We start from the raw sequence: 23,791 nt of genomic DNA, 5'->3' as shown, positions 1-23,791 counted from the left end.
GAGTGGGGACTTCACCCAGAAGTCTTCCACATGATTATAAACCGTTGGGAAAAACTCGACAGGTATTGCGCCAGGTCCAGGGACCCTCAGGCAATAGCTGTAGACGCTCTGGTAACACCGTGGGTGTACCAGTCAGGGTATGTGTTCCCTCCTCTGCCTCTCATACCCAAGGTACTGAGATTGATAAGATGGTGAGGAGTAAGCACTATATTCGTGGCTCCGGATTGGCCAAGAAGGACTTGGTAACCGGAACTTCAAGAGATGCTCACGGAGGATCCGTGGCCTCTACCTCTAAGAAGGGACCTGCTCCAGCAAGGACCCTGTCTGTTCCAAGACTTACCGCGGCTGCGTTTGACGGCATGGCGGTTGAACGCCGGATCCTGAAGGAAAAAGGGCATTCCGGATGAAGTCATCCCTATCCTGATCAAAGCCAGGAAGGATGTAACCGCAAAAACATTATCACCGCAATTGGCGAAAATATGTTGCGTGGTGCGAGGCCAGTAAGGCCCGACGGAGGAAATTCAACTGAGTCGATTCCTACATTTCCTGCAAACAGGAGTGTCTATGGGCCTGAAATTGGGGTCCATTAAGGTTCAAATTTCGGCCCTGTCAATTTTCTTCCAAAAAGAACTAGCTTCAGTCCCTGAAGTTCAGACGTTTGTAAAAGGGGTACTGCATATACAGCCTCCTTTTGTGCCTCCAGTGGCACTTTGGGATCTCAATGTAGTTTTGGGTTCCAAAAGTCACATTGGTTTGAACCACTTAAATCTGTGAAGTTACAATATCTCACATGGAAAGTGGTCATGCTGTTGGCCCTGGCCTGGGCCAGGCACGTGTCAGAATTGGCGGCTTTATCCTGAAAAAGCCCTTATCTGAGGTTCCATTCGGACAGGGCGAAATTGAGGACTCGTCCTCAGTTTCTCCCTAAGGTGGTTTCAGCATTTCACCTGAACCAACCTATTTGTGGTGCCTGCGGCTACTAGGGACTTGGAGGATTCCAAGTTGCTGGACGTAGTCAGGGCCCTGAAAATATGTTTCCAGGACGGCTGGAGTCAGAAAATCTGACTCTGTTTATCCTGTATGCACCCAACAAGCTGGGTGCTCCTGCTTCTAAGCAGACGATTGCTCGTTGGATTTGTAGTACAATTCAGCTTGCACATTCTGTGGCAGGCCTGCCACAGCCAAAATCTGTAAAAGCCCATTCCACACGGAAAGTGGGCTCATCTTGGGCGGCTGCCCGAGGGGTCTCGGCTTTACAACTTTGCCGAGCTGCTACTTGGTCAGGGGCAAACACATTTGCTAAATTCTACAAATTTGATACCCTGGCTGAGGAGGACCTGGAGTTCTCTCATTCGGTGCTGCAGAGTCATCCGCACTCTCCCGCCAGTTTGGGAGCTTTGGTATAATCCCCATGGTCCTTTCGGAGTCCCCAGCATCCACTAGGACGTTAGAGAAAATAAGAATTTACTTACCGATAATTCTATTTCTCATAGTCCGTAGTGGATGCTGGGCGCCCATCCCAAGTGCGGATTGTCTGCATTACTTGTACATAGTTATTGTTACAAAAATCGGGTTTTTTGTTGTTGTGAGCCATCTTTTCAGAGGCTCCTTCTGTTATCATGCTGTTAACTGGGTTCAGATCACAAGTTGTACGGTGTGATTGTTGTGGCTGGTAAGAGTCTTACCCGGGATTCAAGATCCTTCCTTATTGTGTACGCTCGTCCGGGCACAGTATCCTAACTGAGGCTTGGAGGAGGGTCATAGGGGGAGGAGCCAGTGCACACCATATAGTCCTAAAGCTTTCTTTAGATGTGCCCAGTCTCCTGCGGAGCCGCTATTCCCCATGGTCCTTTCGGAGTCCCCAGCATCCACTACGGACTATGAGAAATAGAATTATCGGTAAGTAAATTCTTATTTTTTCTCTGATTTTAGTCGCCATATCTCTCCTATATCTCCGCTTGTGCTGACTACACTGTGCAGGGGTTTGGGTAAGAGGTATTGTGCTGCTGTCAATTGTAGTGTTACCTAATACTGCAAGTAATATGTCTGCTTCTGAAGGTAACGGTTCTGGGGTGGAACACACTGCTGGGGTTGCTGAAGCCACAGATCTATATGGGGAGAATATAGCAGCTGTGGGCTCTGGTTCTGGGGGCTCCTTGCCCCCCAGTGGGACTGTGGCAACGGAGGTCCATAATCACCCACCGTGGGCTGCTTTTTCCACGCTTCTGCATATGCTAGTTAATAAGTTAACACCCCCTATGGGACCCCCTATGCCGGTACAACCGTATGTGGTCCCTGCAGCTAACCCGCCGTGGCGGACAATTTATCTGCTCAATTGAAGAAGTTGAACCAGTCCCTGACTACTAAAAAGTCTGACCCTCGCTTAGAGGACCAAGGGGTCCTCTAAGTGAGCTCTTAGCTCCTCACAATCCACTGCTGTCACTGACACCTCATCTGATGAAGATGGCACTTACACTGACCCCACAGGCTCTGACTCAGATACTGCTGATGGGGAGGGTAGTTCACAGGTGGATGTTCCTGATCTTTTGGAGGCTATTAAGTTGATTTTACAGACTACAGATGATCCCGAGCCATCTGTCCCTCCTAAGAAACCAGATAGGTTCAAGCGTCAGAAGGTGGTTAAACAGGTTTTACATCACTCTGACCACCTAGTGGATATACATCAGGAACCCTAGGAAAACACGGGTAAAAGGTTTGTGCCTCAAAAGAAGATGCTGGCTCGCTACCCCCTCGCACCAGAGCTGTCTAAAAATTGGGAAACACCTCCTCCAGTAGACTCGCATGCGGCTAGGAAGGTGGTTTCCTCGGCTCTACCTGTCACTACCGTCACGTCTCTAAAAGAGCCTACGGATAAACGTGTGGAGGGTTGTCTGAAAGCGATTTACACCCTCACTTGTGCCCACTGTTGCAGCGACATGGGCTGCGGAGGCTATTGAAGCATTGGCCTTGGAGTTAGAAGCTGAAATCTCTTCTGACCATGCTAGACAATGCTTGTCTTATATTGTCACAGCTTCTCGCTATATTAAAGAGGCGGCTTCTGATGCCAGTATACTAGCATCCAAGGCCTCTGCTACATCAGTCCTGGCTCGCCGGATTCTGTGGCTGAGATCCTGGTCTGTGGATCTGGGCTCTAGAAAAACCCTGGAGGTACTCCCTTTCAAGGGAGATATTCTGTTTGGGGAGGACTTGAATAAGATTGTGGCTGACTTGGCTACTGCCAAAACTGCATGTCTGCCAAGTACCACTCCTTCGGTGTCGAAGGCTAATGGTACTTCCTTTCGCCCCTTTTGTCTTTCAGGTAAAGCAAAAGGTCAGGCGTACAACAAGCAGACCCGCACTTCCAAACCTAGTAAGCCAAAGCCCAAAAGCCAGCTTCAAAGGCCGATAAGCCTGCCGCATGACAGGGCGGGCCTGCCGCATGACAGGGCGGACCTCCCCCCTGGGTGATCCCAGGGTGGGGGGCCGGCTTCTAGGGTATACCCAGGAATGGTTGAAGACCACTTCAGATGCCTGGGTATGGGTAGTCGTCACTCGAGGTTACGCCATATCCTTCAAAGGCCGACCCCCTCATCGATTTTGCCGAACAGACGTCCCGTTGGACCAGACAAAGGCAAACACTCTACATTCGGTGGTACAGACCCTCCTGGATACAGGAGTCGTAGTACAGGTGCCTCTTGCGCAGAGGGGCAGGGGGTACTATTCTCCGCTGTTTCTAGTCCCGAAACCGAATGGGTCCTCCCGGCCCATTCTCAACCTCAAGGCATTGAACAGGTTTGTGAAGATTTCCAAGTTCCGTATGGAAACCCTTCGCTCTATAGTTCTGGCCTTGGAACCTGGGGACTACATGGTCTCCCTGGACATACAGGATGCTTACCTGCATATTCCTATAGCAGCGTCATATCAGCAATACCTGAGGTTTGCGATTGGCAATCTCCATTACCAGTTTTGGGCGTTGCCTTTTGGTTTAACTATGGCTCCACGAGTCTTCACTAAAGTTATGACTGTGGTACTCCGCCGTCAAGGGGTCCGGATACTACCGTATCTGGACGACTTATTAATCCTGGCAAATTCCCCAGAACTTCTCCTACGTCATCTAGATATAACTGTCCGGTTTCTACAAGCCCACAGGTGGCTCATCAACTGGAAGAAATCCTTCCTGGTCCCTGCTCAGAGCATGGTGCACCTGGGAGCGCTATTGGACACTCACAACCAGAGGTTGTTCTTGTGTCAGGAGAAAGTCCTGAAGCTTCAGGACAGGATTAGTTGTTTCCTTTCTCGTCCGCAAGTGTCGATACATTCGGCGATGCAGGTGCTGGGCCTCATGATGTCCGCATTTGACATGGTGGAGTATACTCTGTTCCATTCTCGCCCCCTCCAGAGGCTGATTCTAGCCAAGTGGGATGGCCTGCCTAACCGGATCAGGTCTCGCATGATCTCATTGACTCCGGAGGTCCGTCTGTCGCTGTTCTGGTGGCTCCAGTACCGACAATTGTGCAGGGGCCGTCCCTTCTGGATATCCAACTGGGTCCTGTTGACGACAGATGCCAGTCTAAGAGGTTGGGGCGCGGTGCTGGAGCAACACTCCCTTCAGGGTCGGTGGACCAAGGAGGAGACCCTCCTCTTGATCAACATTCTGGAATTGCGGGCGGTCTTCAATGCGTTGAACCTGGCCCAGCATTTAATTCAGAACCTTCCTGTTCAAGTACAGTCTGACAGCTCCACCACGGTGGCTTACATAAATCATCCGGGCGGCACTCTAAGCCGTTTGGCAATGAAGGAAGTCTCACGGATTCTACATTGGGCGGAACGCCGTCTACCGGCCATATCTGCAATATTCATTCCGGGAGTCCTGAATTGGGCAGCGGACTTTCTCAGTCGTCAGGACGTACATGCCGGCGAGTGGGGCCTCCATCCAGAAGTGTTTCAACTCCTAGTGGAAAAGTGGGTCCTTCCAGACGTAGATCTGATGGCGTCTCGACACAATCGCAAGGTTACGGTCTTCGGAGCAAGGACAAGGGATCCTCAAGCAGCATTCGTGGATGCGCTGGTGGTGCCGTGGAGGTTTCGGCTGCCGTACGTGTTCCCTTCGGTGTCACTTCTGCCCAGGGTAATTCGGAAGTTCAAGCAAGAAAGAGGAATTCTGCTTCTCATAGTTCCAGCGTAGCCCAGATGGCACTGGTTCTCAGACCTGCAGGGTCTATCGTCAGAGCGTCCAATTGTACTTCCACAACACCCAGACCTCCTCGTTCAGGGCCCCTGTGTCTACCAGGACCTAGCCCGGCTGTCTTTGACGGCATGGCTCTTGAAACTTCCGTCTTGAGGGCTAAAGGATTTTCTGAGGCGGTCATTCAAACAATGTTGCGGGCCCGGAAACAGGCTTCTGCTCTTATTTTAATATAGGTTCTGGCATTCTTGCGTTGTTTGGTGCGCATCTAACTATTATGATGCTTCCACGTTTAGTACAGCCAAGTTGTTGGCCTTTCTTCAGCAGGGCCTGGACTTGGGCCTGCGTCTGGCCTCCCTCAAGGTTCAAATATCTGCCTTTGGTGTGGTTTCAGAGAGAGTGTGACCTTACCTGATGTGCATACCTTTGCTCCAGGGTGTGTTGCGTATCTAACCTCCTTATGTCCCGCCTGTGGCTCCTTGGGACTGGTCGGTAGTTTTGGAGGCGCTACAAGAGTCTCCGTTTGAACCTCTTGGTTCAGCTGATCTTAAGTGGCTTTCCCTTAAGGTGGTGGTTCTGCTGGCTATTGCTTCAGCTCGAAGAGGGTCATTTTGGGTGCCTTGTCTTGTAGTTCCCCATATCTGATATTTCACTGTGACAGGGCAGTTCTTAGGACTCGTCCCGGATATTTACCTAAGGTGGTTTCTTCGTTCCACCTTTAACCTGGAGATCGTGGTTCTGGCACTTGTTTCTCCTGATTTGTCTCCCAAAGAGCGGTCTTTTGATGTGGTACGGGCTCTCCGTATCTATGTGAAGAGAACTGCTTCTATTAGGAAATCTGATTCTCTTTGTGCTGTTCTGGATTTCACAAACAGGGCTGGCCTGCCCACAAGCAAACCTTGGCCAGATGGATTAGAATGGTGATTGCACATGCTTATGTGAGGGCCGGTCTATCGGCTCCTGCTCACATTACGGCCCATTCTACTTGGTCTGTTGGACTGCCGTGGTGCGACCCTTGATCAATTGTGCAAAGCGGCTACGTGGTCCTCCATGAACACGTTCATAAGGTTCTATGCCTTCGATACTGCAGCTTCCCAGGATGCTTCCTTTGGACGCCGGGTTCTTGTGCCCGCTACAGTGCATCCCCCTCCCATAAAGAACTGCTTTAGGACATCCCCTATGTCTATCTTTGTGGAGCCCAGTGTACCCCACAGCAGAAAATTAGTTTTATGGTAAGAACTTACCTTTGTTAAAACTTTCTGCGAGGTTCACTGGGCTCCACAAGGCGCCCACCCTGACGCACTTAGCTTCTTTGGGTTGGTATTGGCATTAGCCGCTGACACTTCTCCTGCCGTGAGTGTGGTGTATGTGGCTACTAACCGTTGTCTCTTTTCTGCTGCTGCATTGGGCTGGTTAACTAAAAACTGAGCTCCTGTGCAGGGAGGCGGGGTTGTAGAGGAGGCGGCGCTATGCATTCTGGTAACAGTCAAAGCTTTTCAGCCTGTTGGTGCCTCGGATCAAGATCCTACTCTACACCCCTATGTCTATCATTGTGGAGCCCAGTGTACCTCGCAGAAAGTTTTAACAAAGGTAAGTTCTTACCATAAAACTCGTTTTTGTAGGATTTAAACCTGGTTACTGGTGTCATTCAGGGTGCTGGGGAAAACAAAATGCTTTTTTTGTGGCTTAGAAATACCCTTGCAAGCACCTGAGTGATCACTAAGATAATTGAGTATCTTCCACTATATATGACACACTTTTAAAAGACTAACCTCGCTGGTCTACTGCAAATTTTATCTTGTACCTTGTTTGATGTATGAGTTTCATTAAATAAGCTGGCACGTAATTGGAATGACCACATTGGGGGGGGTGGGGGGAGATTCAATGCATGTCGGATCCTCTCCGACTGAGTGCAGTATTCCATTCTCTGGCAGTTCAACAGGTTTTTCAACAATGATGATCCAAATGGTGTGTAGTTTTTATTTTATGGATCAACATTCTAATGGGCCAAAATCCTGTCTGGATTGTCTGCAAATTTGACAAATTCCTTGGCTAATCTGCCTATGCACGTGGTTTACGACAAGTACTGGTTTTTCCAGCAGTCTGGGGGGGGGGGGGGAAGACGGACGGACGGTACTTGCGTTCAATGCAAATTCAACCTATTCCTGTCAAAGTGCCCGTGTTTCCCACTGTTGGAAATACAGGCAACAATTGAGTAGACCCCATACTGTTTTTTGCAAAATAGGCTGGTCTTTTGGAGGACTGCATTTAACAGTTCATGCTTTCTGTGCTATTACACCTGCGCACGCTGCTTAAGGAGAGTTTGATCAGAAGTATGCTGGGTGTGCAGAGAACCTAGTAGTCTCTATATAATAAAGCAGTTGACAGACCATTTATGGCGTGACTATGGCTCTGTATACGTAACCTTAGGTAAAGGACTATACTTGGATTAAGTGTTAGAAATCGAAACTAAACTAGTAAGAGGGGTGAAGTGTGGAATTCCTCAAATTATTATGTTGAGAAGTAAAATAGAACAAACCTCCCCTTTTTTTTTTTTTTGTGTGTGCATAAACTTCAATGTAAGCCTGTTGCCAGAAGCACAGCGGTTTAATGAGATTCTCTCTGACAGAGTAAATATAACCATAATATGGTTTTGGTGGTAACATCAAAGTATAACTTCTTCGTACTTGGTGAAATAAGGAGGTCTTTTGAAATTACAAACTGCTTTGGTAACGGGGTTAAAAGGGAAGCGCAAATCATTTTAATACTTGATCTTTTACATTTACCTCTTTCCGTTGCTATATTTATGTGCTCTGTTTTCCTTAGAGCCCAACAATGACAGTCCCTTGAATCCACATGCTGCAGAGCTCTGGCAGAATCAGATGGGTAAGTGCTGTGACAAACTACATATTAATATGGGTGGATGGCATATAATACAATGTCACTTTAGCAGATGTATAGGGTGGCAACAGTTAATTTTTTTTTTTTTTCTTTGCAATCTGAAGCCATAATATGCATTGATTTAAGTCTCCTAGGTAATTATCTGATTGGTATATCTGCTTTTACTACTCCCATCCAAAATGTATTAGCTAAAGACCTTAACTGTCCTAACAGTGTAAAAGAACTTGTTTTTGACTACTCCTAATCCTCTTGGAGCACTTCATAGTTGGGTACAAAATTAACACGTTAAGTAGCCTTAATTATTGGCAATGCCACTGGTAGTACAGTAATTCAAGTTGTACAGGCTGAAGCGATGGGAGATCGCAGGGCGATAGTTAATTGTTCCCCCCCCCCCCCCCTCATCGCACCCATATCATTCGTGTTTTAGCTTCGTAAAGTGGCAAAACCCAACTAAATGGGTGCAATACAAACTCCCATTTGAGTGCCCAAACAGGTCACTTACTGTAGCACATGTCAGCTTGCCACCCCCGGGGGTTGTGAGCTGAAGTGAAGTTCCCGTGTCCACTGGCAGAAACATTTGAATAGCTGTCGGTGGGTGCAGGGACTTGCGATAACAATTGAATTCCCCCACCATAATGTTAAATGTTAAGCTTCTCCAACAATTTGTGCAGCCCCTAAAATCTGCAACACATCAGCTATGTATTTGGTGCATATATTTCTCCGCACTCTACAGAGAATGTTTGGCTGTTCATCTCCTGCCTAGTGCAGCTTAGTCTATATTACTGCATGTACACATTAGGTTAATTTGTTCACAACTACAGAGAATATACAATGCTACACTGGGCTGTGGTGGGAATGGCACCCACGTCCTCAGTGCTGTGAGGTAGTAATGCTAACCAATACACCAACTGTCCTATACCTGCGTATTGCCTTCCTGCAAGTGTTAAAAGCCAAAAATCACACTGCTGGTTCTGTTAAATCTGCTAGCTATGGGTTGTTACATCGACCTAGGAACTCTACCTTGAAGCCTATGCGTAGAGGAGGTCTTACTTTTAGAAGAGCTAGCCTAAGGGATTGGTCAAAATGGGCATCTTAAGCAAGAGCAGTCTATGCTGTATTTTACTATATAAATGTACAGCCTAATGTTTCTGACAAGGGTCTGTTTGCCCTTTGGTGTCAGACCAAGTTTGAGACGCCAGTCTCTCCTATGCTTTGTGAGCTGTAACATACACTTTCTTCCTAGCATACAAGAAGCATCTACATGAGCAGTACAAGAAGCAAGTTCGAGAAAAGGACATCTGACTGGCTCCCTGTGTTCTGCGCTGTACATGACTGCTGTAATATATGCTTAACTTAATACTAGTCTGTGTTGTACAAATAAAGTGATTTTATAATTTTTTCCTTTTCTTCGGTCTCCTGCCTATGGTGAATATCTCTAAACTAGAGTCTAACGCTATTATTCAGTTAATGAAGTTCAAGATTAGACTAAATTGAAAAGGTGACCTTGATGCACATTCTATTGTAAATATCTTCTATTGGGTTCTGTAACATCATATTCCACGGACTGATGTCTATCGTTAGTAGAAAAATGCTGTATTGTGCAGTGTGGGAGTTGGGGTGTTCTTGACCTGTTAATTTATATGAGAAGGACAGACCAGACTGCAATATGTAGTTGTGAGAGTACTGCTTCAGTGCTACCTCTCAGGCAAGGCTTTGCTTTGTGCTGTGGCTTGGTCACATGACAGAGGCATGCAGCTACTCTGATCAGTGATCCTGCTGCCTACACTATTTTCAGAACAGTTTGCTCATTTCACATTGTCTGGAACATGGTGGGAGCAAAAAACACTTTCACAGCTCAGTGTGACATCGGTGTGCAGTGTATTACTAAGATATAGAATTTCTTAATTTTTTTTTTTTTTTTTTTCTCCCCATCCAAGTGTTGGTATTTCTATACATCTCCATGAGAGAAAATGAATGGCTCTAGTATATTACATAGATTAAGGTGTTAAAAATGAGTGTTACCTGACTTTTTTTTTTTCTTTTGTGGTTGTCAATTACATATCAGTCCTTTACATACTAGCTACCATTTCTCTAGCATCTAGTATGGGCAATCTAGTATGATGGGACATAGACGGGGTCCAAAGGAGCTGATGCACTTAAAATGTCTTCAACTGGGTGTGCTGGCTCCTCCCCCTCTATGCCCCTCCCACAGGCAGTTTAGAAAAAGTGCCCTCAGGAGAGGATGCACATCTGAGCTCCAGCGAGGTTTCTTTTAGATATGTCATTTTCAGTATGCTGTTTGGGCAACAGCATACTTGCACCGTGGGGGGTGGGGATTGGTGTTGTCAAAGGCAAAAAATATTGCAGAACACACAGCACGTATAAACTGCACACACATGCCCACTGCGCGTGCACTTGTTCTGCAGTGCGTGCACATGTACGCACTTTGCATATGGTCGCTCCCGCGCATCGGCGCGTGGTATGGGTATTTACGGCAGAGTTTGTGTACGCATGGAGGGCCATCAGAACACATTACATATTTAATCCAAATAGTGCACAATGTACACAGTCTCCTTGCACCACATCAGAAAGTTACAGCTGTTTAAATGGTTGCAGAACAAAGGGATTCACCTTTACAGGATAAGAGGGGACAGACTAAGGTTATAAGGTGGTATTTGGTATCCAGCTGTAGGGTATTTTAAGGGAAACATTCTGGTGTTGGTCTGCAGAAGATCGCATGTTCCTGCGGATAGTTATGTGCAGAATATAGATATAAACTGTATTTACTGTATATTATGTATGCGGCGGGAATCCAGAGGAGACCACCCACCAGAGCAGTTGAGAAAGACATCGACTACCTTTTCAAATCAACCTATGACCTCTCCTGTACTGTAAAAGTGCATCCCTGTGTCCAATGGACAAAGGGAACAGTATCCATTGTATTGCTTTTGGAAGACTTGTATAAATAATGCCTGCTGCAGGTTGGCCAGCCAGCCACAAGACTCACGACATTATCTATTTGATTACGGAGGACTGGACCAGGAAGCGCATGCGAATATTCTCACGTATGTACATTGACTGTAGCCATTATTCTGCTATATATATATATTGCTTGTATTGTAGTGTATAATTTGTATTGTAAACCCCCTATCAGAAATAATCCACTGTGGTGTCGGAACCCAGCGGTTAATCACAATTGGTGTCGTGTGATCATTGCCCTGCTAAGGTTTAAAGTGTGATAGCATAACACAGCATTGCTGCATAAGGTTTAGAGTGTAATATCATTGCATTGCATTACTGTGAAGGTTTAAAGTGTATTTAAGGTATAGCGTTCATTCCTGCAAAGATAATCAACATTATCAATTGGGGGCATCGTCCGATTTTCCACATGTTTACTGCTTAACAGGTCACAAGCAGATATAATCTATCAGCATAAGGGTGGACAGAAGGTATCCTACGTATCCTTTTCTTGGTCGGTGGATACACTGAAAACCCTACTTAATTGCTGATTAGATGGTGTCTGCTCTGTATGGTTTGTAGGGATGCTGGTAAGAACTCGTAAGGTAAGCAGGAAAAAAAGCTATTTAAAATCTGAATTTATTTTTGGCGCCAAATGCGTACACAACAAAAGCGTACACCCATACTCTGTGCATACTCCCACATTGTTGCCATACATTCAGATTACTAGATTCGTAATATAAACAAAGGAAGTAAGTGTAAAACACAACATGCGTTTCTTTTCTGTATAAACCTTTATAACTCGGCCAGACTGCGTTTAAGTGAGCAATTATAGTTAATATTGCTCACATTTATAGAAATTGTATGATTTGTGCTATTGCGGACGTATGGTTTTGTACACGTGTCTCGGACAAGGTACGGAACTGCACACGCGGCGTAAGCACGGTTGCGTGTTTATGCAAATTGTGTAAGAATACGGTCGCTAAATACAAATTACACAATAGTTTAAAGGTGAGACAGTAGCCACGCTACAATAACACAAGATTGCCCTGCTTCCAAAGTTTAGTATAAAACCCTTTTCTCTAATGTCCTAGTGGATGCTGGGAACTCCGAAAGGACCATGGGGAATAGCGGCTCCGCAGGAGTCTGGGCACAACTAAAAGAGTGCTTAGACTACCTGGTGTGCACTGGCTCCTCCCACTATGACCCTCCTCCAAGCCTCAGTTAGATTTTTGTGCCTGGCCGAGCTGGATGCACACTAGGGGCTCTCCTGAGCCCTTAGAAAGAAAGTATAGATTTAGGTTTTTTATTTTCAGTGAGACCTGCTGGCAACAGGCTCACTGCAGCGAGGGACTAAGGGGAGAAGAAGCGAACTCGCCTGCTTGCAGCCGGATTGGGCTTCTTAGGCTACTGGACACCATTAGCTCCAGAGGGATCGACCGCAGGCCCAGTCCTTGGTGTTCGGTCCCGGAGCCGCGCCGCCGTCCCCCTTACAGAGCCAGAAGCAAGAAGAGGTCCGGAAAAACGGCGGCAGAAGACATCAGTCTTCACCAAGGTAGCGCACAGCACTGCAGCTGTGCGCCATTGCTCCTCATGCACACCACACACTCCGGTCACTGAGGGTGCAGGGCGCTGGGGGGGGCGCCCTGAGCAGCAATATAAACACCTTGGCTGGCAAAAATACATCACATATAACCCCCAGGGCTATATGGATGTATATTAACCCCTGCCAGATTCCATAAAAATGCGGGAGAAAAGTCCGCGAAAAAGGGGCGGAGCCTATCTCCTCAGCACACTGGCGCCATTTTCCCTCACAGCTCCGTTGGAGGGAAGCTCCCTGGCTCTCCCCTGCAGTCTACACTACAGAACAGGGTTAAAACAGAGAGGGGGGGGGCACTAAATTTAGGCGCAGTATAAATTATATAAAAGCAGCTATAGGGGACATAACTCAGTTAGTCCCTGCATTATATAGCGCTCTGGTGTGTGCTGGCATACTCTCACTCTGTCCCCCCAAAGGGCTTTTGTGGGTCCTGTCCTCATTGGAGCATTCCGTGTGTGTGTGCGGTGTGTCGGTACGGCTGTGTCGACATGTTTGATGAGGAGACTTATGTGGAGGCGGAGCAGATGCCGATAAATGAGATGTCGCCCCTGTGGGCCGACACCAGAGTGGATGGATAGCTGGAAGGTATTAACCGACAGTGTCAACTCTTTACATAAAAGGCTGGATGACGTAACAGCTATGGGACAGCCGGCTTCTCAGCCCGCGCCTGCCCAGACGTCTCAAAGGCCATCAACGCTCCCTCAGATGGCAGACACAGATGTCGACACGGAGTCTGACTCCAGTGTCGACGAGGTTGAGACATATACACAATCCACTAGGAACATCCGTTACATGATCCCGGCAATATAAAATGTGTTACACATTTCTGACATTAACCCAAGTACCACTAAAAACAAAGGGTTTTATGTGTGGGGAGAAAAAGCAGGCAGTGTTTTGTTCCCCCATCACATGAGTGAATGAAGTGTGAAAAAGCGTGGGTTTCCCCGATAAGAAATTGGTAATTTCTAACAAGTTACTGATGGCGTACCCTTTCCCGCCAGAGGATAAGTTACGCTGGGAGATATCCCCTAGGGTGGATAAGGCGCTCACACGTTTGTCAAGGTGGCACTGCCGTCTTAGGATACGGCCACTTTGAAGGTACCTGCTGATAAATAGCAGGAGGCTATCCTGAAGTCTGTAATTACACACTCAGGTACTAGACTGAGACCTGCAGACTGCTGCAGCATGGTCTGTACCCCTTTCAAACAGGGATACTATTTTGCGAACATAAGACGTCGTCTTATATATGAGGGATGCACAGAGGAATATTTTGCCGGCTGGCATCCTGAATTATTGCAATGTCCATTCTGTCAGGAGGGTATTGGAGACCCGACACTGGACAGGTGATGCTGACTTTAAAAGGCACATAGAGCCTTATAAGGGTGAGGAATTGGTTGGGGATGGTCTCTGGGACCTCGTATCCACAGCAACAGCTGGGATGAAAATATTTTACCTCAGGTTTCCTCACAGCCTAAGAAACGCACTGTATTATCAGGTACAGTCCTTTCGGCTTCAAAAAAGCAGGCGGGTCAAACGAAGAGGGAAAAAGCTGCACCAGCAGCCAGTTCCCAGAATCAAAATTCTTCCCCTGCTTCCTCTGAGTCCACCGCATGACGCGGGGGCTCCACAGGCGTAGCCAGGTACGGTGGGGGGCCGCCTCAAAAATTTCAGCGATCAGTGGGCTCGCTCACAGGTGGATCCCTGGATTCTTCAAGTAGTATCTCAGGGGTACAAGCTGGAAGTCGAGGCGTCTCCCCCCCGCCGTTTACTCAAATCTGCCTTGCCGACAACTCCCTCAGGCAGGGAGGCTGTGCTAGAGGCAATTCACAAGCTGTATTCCCAGCAGGTGATAGTCAAGGTGCCCCTACTTCAACAAGGACGGGGTTACTATTCCACACTGTTTGTGGTACCGAAACCAGCCGGTTCGGTGAGACCCATTTTAAAATGGAAATCCTTGAACACTTACATAACAAAGTTCAAGATGGAATCGCTCAGGGCGGTTATTGCAAGCCTGGACGAGGGGGATTACATGGTATCCCTGGACATCAAGGATGCTTACCTGCATGTCCCTATTTACCTTCCTCACCAGGAGTACCTCAGATTGTGGTACAGGATTGCCATTACCAATTCCAAACACTACCGTTTGGACTGTCCACGGCATCGAGGGTGTTTACCAAGGTAATGGCAGAAATGATGATACTCCTTCAAAAAAAAAAAAAAAAAGGGAGTTTTTATTTATCCCATACTTGGACGATCTCCTTATAAAGGCAAGGTCCAGGGAGCAGTTACTGGTCGGAGTAGCACTATCTCAGGAGGTGCTACAACAGCATGGCTGGATTCTGAACATTCCAAAGTCACAGCTGGTTCCTTCCACTCGCTTACTGTTCCTGGGGATGATTTTGGACACAGAACAGAAAAAAGTGTTTCTCCCGCAGGAGAAAGCCAAGGAGCTGTCATCTCTAGTCAGAGACCTCCTAAAACCAAAAAGGGTATCGGTGCATCGTTGCACACGAGTCCTGGGAAAAATGGTGGCTTCATACGAAGCAATTCCATTCGGCAGGTTCCATGCGAGGACCTTCCAGTGAGACCTCTTAGATAAGTGGTCGGGATCGCATCTTCAAATGCATCAAATGATAACCCTGTCTCCAAGGACCAGGGTGTCTCTACTGTGGTGGATGCAGGGTGCTCATCTTCTAGAGGGCCGCAGTTGCGGCATACAGGACTGGGTCCTGGTGACCACGGATGCCAGCCTTCAAGGCTGGGGAGCAGTCACACAGGGAAGAAACTTCCAGGGCCTATGGTCAAGTCAGGAGACTTCCCTACATATAAATTCTGGAACTGAGGGCCATTTACAATGCCCTAAGTCAGGCAAGACCCCTGCTTCAAAACCAGCCGGTACTGATACAGTCAGACAACATCACGGCAGTCGCCCATGTGACCCGACAGGGCGGCACAAGAAGCAGGATGGCAATGGCAGAAGCCACAAGGATTCTCCGATGGGCGGAAAATCACGTACTAGCACTGTCAGCAGTGTTCATTCCGGGAGTGGACAACTGGGAAGCAGACTTCCTCAGCAGACACGACCTACACCCGGGAGAGTGGGGACTTCATCCAGAAGTCTTCCTGCTGTTGGTAAACCGTTGGGAAAGGCCACAGGTGGACATGATGGCGTCCCGCCTCAACAAAAAGCTAAAGAGATATTGCGCCAGGTCAAGGGACCCTCAGGCGATAGCTGTGGACGCTCTAGTGACACCGTGGGTGTACCAGTCGGTTTATGTGTTCCCTACTCTGCCTCTCATACCAAAGGTATTGAGAATAATAAGATGGCGAGGAGTAAGAACGATACTCGTGGTTCCGGATTGGCCAAGAAGGGCTTGGTACCCGGAACTTCAGGAAATGATATCAGAGGACCCATGGCCTCTGCCGCTCAGACAGGACCTGCTTCAGCAGGGGCCCTGTCTGTTCCAAGACTTACCGCGGCTGCGTTTGACGGCATGGCGATTGAGCGCCGGATCCTGAAGGAAAAGGGTATTCTGGAAGAAGTCATTCCTGCGCTTATTAAAGCCAGGAAAGATGTTACGGCAAAGCATTATCACCGCATGTGGCGGAAATATGTTGCATGGTGCGAGGCCAAAAAGGCCCCAACAGAGGAATTTCCACTTGGTCGATTTCTACATTTCCTGCAAGCAGGAGTGAATATGGACCTGAGTCTAGGCTCCATTAAAGTACAGATCTCGGCATATTCAGCCCCCGTTTGTGCCCCTTGTGGCACCTGGGGATCTCAACGTGGTGTTGAGTTTTCTTAAAATCACATTGGTTTGAGCCACTAAAAACCGTGGATCTAAAATATCTCACGTGGAAAGTGGTCATGTTATTGGCCTTGGCTTCAGCCAGGCGAGTGTCAGAATTGGCGGCTTTATCATGTAAAAGCCCTTATCTGATTTTCCATATGGATAGGGCAGAATTGAGGACTCGTCCCCAATTTCTTCCTAAGGTGGTGTCAGCGTTTCACCTGAACCAGCCTATTGTGGTGCCGGCGGCTACTAGTGAATTGGAGGACTCCAAGTTGCTAGACGTTGTCAGGGCCCTGAAAATATATGTTTCCAGGACGGCTGGAGTCAGAAACTCTGACTCGCTGTTTATCCTGTATGCACCCAACAAGCTGGGTGCTCCTGCTTCTAAGCAGTCTATTGCTCGCTGGATTTGTAGTACAATTCAGCTTGCACATTCTGTGGCAGGCATACCACAGCCAAAATCTGTAAATGCCCATTCCACAAGGAAGGTGGGCTCTTCTTTGGCGGCTGCCCGAGGGGTCTCGGCTTTACAACTTTGCCGAGCAGCTACTTGGTCAGGGGCAAACACGTTTGCAAAATTCTACAAATTTGATACCCTGGCTGAGGAGGACCTGGAGTTCTCTCATTCGGTGCTACAGAGTCATCCGCACTCTCCCGCCCGTTTGGGAGCTTTGGTATAATCCCCATGGTCCTTACGGAGTTCCCAGCATCCACTAGGACGTCAGAGAAAATAAGAATTTACTCACCGGTAATTCTATTTCTCGTAGTCCGTAGTGGATGCTGGGCGCCCATCCCAAGTGCGGATTGTCTGCAATACTTGTAAATAGTTATTGTTAACTAAAGGGTTATTGTTGAGCCATCTGTTGAGAGGCTCGGTTGTTTTCATACTGTCAAACTGGATATAGTATCATGAGTTGTACGGTGTGATTGGTGTGGCTGGTAAGAGTCTTACCCGGGATTCTAAATCCTTCCTTATTATGTCTGCTCGTCCGGGCACAGTGTCCTAACTGAGGCTTGGAGGAGGGTCATAGTGGGAGGAGCTAGTGCACACCAGGTAGTCATAAATCTTTCTAGAGTGCCCAGCCTCCTTCGGAGCCCGCTATTCCCCATGGTCCTTACGGAGTTCCCAGCATCCACTACGGACTACGAGAAATAGAATTACCGGTGAGTAAATTCTTATTTTCTGCTAGGAGAGGCTTATGGACTCGGCAGTGGACAGGGGATGCAGATTCTAAAAGGCACATGGAAGTTTTGCCTTATAAGGGTGAGGAGTTATTCGGGGATGGTCTCTCAGACCTTGTTTCCACAGCAACAGCTGGGAAGTCAGCATTTTTACCCCATGTCCCCTCACAGCCTAAGAAAGCGCCGTACTATCAGGTACAGTCCTTTCGACCCCAGAAAAACAGGCGGGGAAAAGGCGGGTCCTTTCTGTCTAGAGGCAGAGGAAGGGGAAAAAAGCTGCACCACGCAGCAGGTTCCCAGGAACAAAAGTCCTCCCCCGCTTCTTCCAAATCCGCCGCATGACGGTGGGGCTCCACAGGCGGAGCCAGGTACGGTGGGGGGCCGCCTCAAAAATTTCAGCGATCAGTGGGTTCGCTCACGGGTGGATCCCTGGATCCTTCAAGTAGTATCTCAGGGGTACAAGCTGGAATTCGAGGCGCCTCCCCCCCGCCGTTTCCTCAAATCGGCCTTACCGACAACTCCCTCGGGCAGGGAGGCTGTACTAGAGGCAATTCACAAGCTGTATTCCCAGCAGGTGATAGTCAAGGTACCCCTACTTCAACAAGGACGGGGTTACTATTCCACACTGTTTGTGGTACCGAAACCGGACGGTTCGGTGAGACCCATTTTAAATTTGAAATCCTTGAACACATACATAAAAAAAATTCAAGTTCAAGATGGAATCGCTCAGGGCGGTTATTTCAAGCCTGGACGAGGGGGATTACATGGTATCCTTGGACATCAAGGATGCTTACCTGCATGTCCCAATTTACCTTCCTCACCAGGAGTACCTCAGATTTGTGGTACAGGATTGCCATTACCAATTCCAGACACTACAGTTTGGACTGTCCACGGCACCGAGGGTGTTTACCAAGGTAATGGCAGAAATGATGATACTCCTTCGAAAAAAGGGAGTTTTAATTATCCCGTACTTGGACGATCTCCTAATAAAGGCGAAATCCAGGGAGCAGTTACTGGTCGGAGTAGCACTATCTCGGGAAGTGCTACAACAGCATGGCTGGATTCTAAACATTCCAAAGTCACAACTGGTTCCTTCCACAAGCTTACTGTTCCTGGGGATGATTCTGGACACAGAACAGAAAAAAAGTGTTTCTCCCGCAGGAGAAAGCCAAGGAGCTGTCATCTCTAGTCAGAGACCTCCTAAAACCAAAACGGGTATCGGTGCATCACTGCACACGAGTCCTGGGGAAAAAAGCAATTCCATTCGGCAGGTTCCATGCAAGGACCTTCCAGTGGGACCTCTTGGACAAGTGGTCGGGATCGCATCTTCAGATGCATCAACTGATAACCCTGTCTCCAAGGACCAGGGTGTCTCTACTGTGGTGGCTGCAGAGTGCTCATCTTCTAGTGGGCCGCAGATTCGGCATACAGGACTGGGTCCTGGTGACCACGGATGCCAGCCTTCGGGGCTGGGGCGCAGTCACGCAGGGAAGAAATTTCCAGGGACTTTGGTCAAGTCAGGAGTCGTCCCTGCACATAAACATTCTGGAACTGAGGGCCATTTACAATGCCCTAAGTCCGGCAAGGCCCCTGCTTCAAAACCAGCCGGTTCTGATCCAATCAGACAACATCACGGCAGTCGCCCATGTAAACCGACAGGGCGGCACAAGATGCAGGGTGGCCATGGCAGAAGCCACAAGGATTCTCCGATGGGCGGAAAATCACGTACTAGCACTGTCAGCAGTGTTCATTCCGGGAGTGGACAACTGGGAAGCAGACTTCCTCAGCAGACACGACCTACACCCGGGAGAGTGGGGACTTCATCCAGAAGTCTTTCTACTGTTGGTAAACCGCTGGGAAAGGCCACAGGTGGACATGATGGCGTCCCGCCTCAACACGAAGCTAAAGAGATATTGCGCCAGGTCAAGGGACCCTCAGGCGATAGCTGTGGACGCTCTAGTGACACCGTGGGTGTACCAGTCGGTCTATGTGTTCCCTCCTCTGCCCCTCATACCAAAGGTACTGAGAATAATAAGAAGGCGAGGAGTAAGAACGATACTCGTGGTTCCGGATTGGCCAAGAAGAGCTTGGTACCCGGAACTTCAAGAAATGTTATCAGAGGACCCATGGCCTCTACCGCTCAGACAGGATCTGCTACAGCAGGGGCCCTGTCTGTTCCAAGACTTACCGCGGCTGCGTTTGACGGCATGGCGGTTGAATTCCGGAGCCTAAAGGAAAAGGGCATTTCGGAGGAAGTCATTCCTACGCTGATAAAAGCCAGGAAAGAAGTAACCGCAAACCATTATCACCGCATTTGGCGAAAATATGTTGCGTGGTGTGAGGCCAGGAAGGCCCCTACAGAGGAATTTCAGCTGGGTCGTTTTCTGCACTTCCTACAGTCAGGAGTGACTATGGGCCTAAAATTGGGTTCCATTAAGGTCCAGATTTCGGCTCTGTCGATTTTCTTCCAGAAAGAACTGGCTTCACTGCCTGAAGTTCAGACTTTTGTAAAGGGAGTGCTTCATTTTCAGCCCCCTTTTGTGCCTCCTGTGGCACCTTGGGATCTCAATGTGGTGTTGAGTTTCCTAAAATCACATTGGTTTGAACCACTTAAAACCGTGGATCTCAAATATCTCACGTGGAAAGTGGTCATGTTATTGGCCTTGGCTTCGGCCAGGCGTGTGTCAGAATTGGCGGCTTTGTCATGTAAAAGCCCTTATCTGATTTTCCATATGGATAGGGCAGAATTGAGGACTCGTCCCCAGTTTCTCCCTAAGGTGGTATCAGCTTTTCACTTGAACCAACCTATTGTGGTGCCTGCGGCTACTAAGGACTTGGAGGATTCCAAGTTACTGGACGTAGTCAGGGACTTGAAAATTTATGTTTCCAGGACGGCTGGAGTCAGGAAAACTGACTCGCTTTTTATCCTGTATGCACCCAACAAAATAGGTGCTCCTGCTTCTAAGCAGACTATTGCTCGCTGGATTTGTAGCACAATTCAGCTGGCGCACTCTGCGGCTGGATTGCCGCATCCTAAATCAGTGAAAGCCCATTCCACGAGGAAGGTGGGCTCATATTGGGCGGCTGCCCGAGGGGTCTCGGCTTTACAACTTTGCCGAGCTGCTACTTGGTCAGGGGCAAACACGTTTGCTAAATTCTACAAATTTGATACCCTGGCTGAGGAGGACCTTGAGTTCTCTCATTCGGTGCTGCAGAGTCATCCGCACTCTCCCGCCCGTTTGGGAGCTTTGGTATAATCCCCATGGTCCTTACGGAGTCCCCAGCATCCACTAGGACGTCAGAGAAAATAAGAATTTACTCACCGGTAATTCTATTTCTAGTAGTCCGTAGTGGATGCTGGGCGCCCATCCCAAGTGCGGATTGTCTGCAATACTTGTATATAGTTATTGCCTAACTAAAGGGTTATTGTTGAGCCATCTGTTGAGAGGCTCAGTTGTATTTCATACTGTTAACTGGGTTAAATATCACGAGTTATACGGTGTGATTGGTGTGGCTGGTATGAGTCTTACCCGGGATTCAAAATCCTTCCTTATTGTGTCAGCTCTTCCGGGCACAGTATCCTAACTGAGGTCTGGAGGAGGGGCATAGAGGGAGGAGCCAGTGCACACCAGGTAGTACCAAATCTTTCTTTTAGTGTGCCCAGTCTCCTGCGGAGCCGTCTATTCCCCATGGTCCTTACGGAGTCCCCAGCATCCACTACGGACTACGAGAAATAGAATTACCGGTGAGTAAATTCTTATTTTCTGCTAGGAGAGGCTTATGGACCCGGCAGTGGACAGGGGATGCAGATTCCAAAAGGCACATGGAAGTTTTGCCTTATAAGGGTGAGGAGTTATTCGGGGATGGTCTCTCGGACCTAGTTTCCACAGCAACAGCTGGGAAGACAGCATTTTTACCCCATGTTCCCTCACAGCCTAAGTAAGCGCCGTTTTATCAGGTACAGTCCTTTCGGACCCAGAAAAACAGGCGAGGAAAAGGCGGGTCTTTTCTGTCTAGAGGTAGGGGAAAAAGGCTGCAACAAACAGCAGGTTCCCAGGAGCAAAAGTCCTCCCCCGCTTCTTCCAAGTCCGCCGCATGACTGTGGGGCTCCACAGGCGGAGCCAGGTACGGTGGGGGGCCGCCTCAAAAATTTCAGCGATCAGTGGGCTCGCTCACAGGTGGATCCCTGGATCTTTCAAGTAGTATCTCAGGGGTACAAGCTGGAATTCGAGGCGTCTCCCCCCCGCCGTTTCCTCAAATCTGCCTTGCCAACAACTCCCTCGGGCAGGGAGGCTGTGCTAGAGGCAATTCACAAGCTGTATTCCCCGCAGGTGATAGTCAAGGTGCCCCTACTTCAACAAGGACGGGGTTACTATTCCACACTGTTTGTGGTACCGAAACCGGACGGTTCGGTGAGACCCATTTTAAATTTGAAATCCTTGAACACATGCATAAAAAAATTCAAGTTCAAGATGGAATTGCTCAGGGCGGTTATTGCAAGCCTGGACGAGGGGGATTACATGGTATCCCTGGACATCAAGGATGCTTACCTGCATGTCCCCATTTATCATCCTCACCAGGAGTACCTCAGATTTGCGGTACAGAATTGCCATTACCAATTCCAGACGCTGCCGTTTGGACTGTCCACGGCACCGAGGGTGTTTACCAAGGTAATGGCGGAAATGATGATACTCCTTCGAAAAAAGGGAGTTTTAATTATCCCGTACTTGGACGATCTCCTAATAAAGGCGAGATCCAGGGAGCAGTTGTTGGTAGGAGTAGCACTATCTCAGGAGGTGCTACACCAGCACGGTTGGATTCTGAATATTCCAAAGTCACAGCTGGTTCCGACGACACGTCTACTGTTCCTGGGAATGATTCTGGACACAGTCCAGAAAAAAGTGTTTCTCCCGGAGGAGAAAGCCAAGGAGCTGTCATCTCTAGTCAGAGACCTCCTGAAACCAAAACAGGTGTCGGTGCATCACTGCACGCGAGTCCTGGGAAAGATGGTGGCTTCTTACGAAGCAATTCCTTTCGGCAGGTTCCATGCCAGAATCTTTCAGTGGGACCTGTTGGACCAATGGTCCGGATCGCATCTTCAGATGCATCGGCTAATAACCCTGTCTCCAAGAACCAGGGTGTCTCTGCTGTGGTGGCTGCAGAGTGCTCATCTTCTAGAGGGCCGCAGATTCGGCATACAGGACTGGGTCCTGGTGACCACGGATGCCAGCCTTCGAGGCTGGGGGGCAGTCACACTGGGAAGAAACTTCCAAGGACTATGGTCGAGTCAGGAGACTTCCCTACACATAAATATTCTAGAACTAAGGGCCATTTACAATGCCCTAAGTCAGGAAAAACCCCTGCTTCTACACCAGCCGGTACTGATCCAGTCAGACAACATCACGGCGGTCGCCCATGTAAACCGACAGGGCGGCACAAGAAGCAGGACGGCAATGGCAGAAGCCACAAGGATTCTCCGATGGGCGGAAAATCACGTACTAGCACTGTCAGCAGTGTTCATTCCGGGAGTGGACAACTGGGAAGCAGACTTCCTCAGCAGGCACGACCTCCACCCGGGAGAGTGGGGACTTCATCCAGAAGTCTTCACACTGATTGTAAATCGTTGGGAACGGCCACAGGTGGACATGATGGCGTCCCGCCTAAACAAAAAACTAGAGAGATATTGCGCCAGGTCAAGGGACCCTCAGGCGATAGCGGTGGACGCTCTAGTGACACCGTGGGTGTACCAGTCAGTTTATGTGTTCCCTCCTCTGCCTCTCATACCAAAGGTACTGAGAATAATAAGAAAACGAGGAGTAAGGACAATACTCGTGGTTCCGGATTGGCCAAGAAGAGCGTGGTACCCGGAACTTCAAGAGATGATCTCAGAGGACCCATGGCCTCTGCCGCTCAGACAGGACCTGCTGCAGCAGGGGCCCTGTCTGTTCCAAGACTTACCGCGGCTGCGTTTGACTGCATGGCGGTTGAACGCCGGATCCTAAAGGAAAAGGGCATTCCGGAGGATGTCATTCCTACGCTGATTAAAGCCAGGAAAGATGTAACTGTAAAACATTATCACCGCATATGGCGGAAATATGTTGCTTGGTGTGAGGCCAGTAAGGCCCCAACAGAGGAATTTCACCTGGGTCGATTTCTGCACTTCCTACAGGC

General features: G+C 48.6%; 1 protein-coding gene across 1 annotated transcript in view; it reads left to right on the top strand.

Moving 5' to 3' along the window:
• UBE2C (ubiquitin conjugating enzyme E2 C) overlaps nucleotides 1–9,484 on the top strand; it is a 37,208-nt gene extending 27,724 nt beyond the window's left edge. The window contains exons 5-6 of the mRNA XM_063960490.1: nucleotides 8,012–8,071; nucleotides 9,330–9,484. Coding sequence (XP_063816560.1) covers nucleotides 8,012–8,071; nucleotides 9,330–9,388 — 119 coding nt within the window. The 3' untranslated portion in view covers nucleotides 9,389–9,484. The remainder of the gene's footprint in view (nucleotides 1–8,011; nucleotides 8,072–9,329) is intronic.
• Nucleotides 9,485–23,791: the final 14,307 nt, after the last annotated feature.

This window comes from Pseudophryne corroboree, chromosome 3 (genome assembly GCF_028390025.1).
Source record: "Pseudophryne corroboree isolate aPseCor3 chromosome 3, aPseCor3.hap2, whole genome shotgun sequence".
NCBI lineage: Eukaryota > Metazoa > Chordata > Amphibia > Anura > Myobatrachidae > Pseudophryne > Pseudophryne corroboree.
The sequence above is the reverse complement of the archived record's forward strand: the minus strand, read 5'-3'. Positions and strand labels throughout refer to the sequence as shown.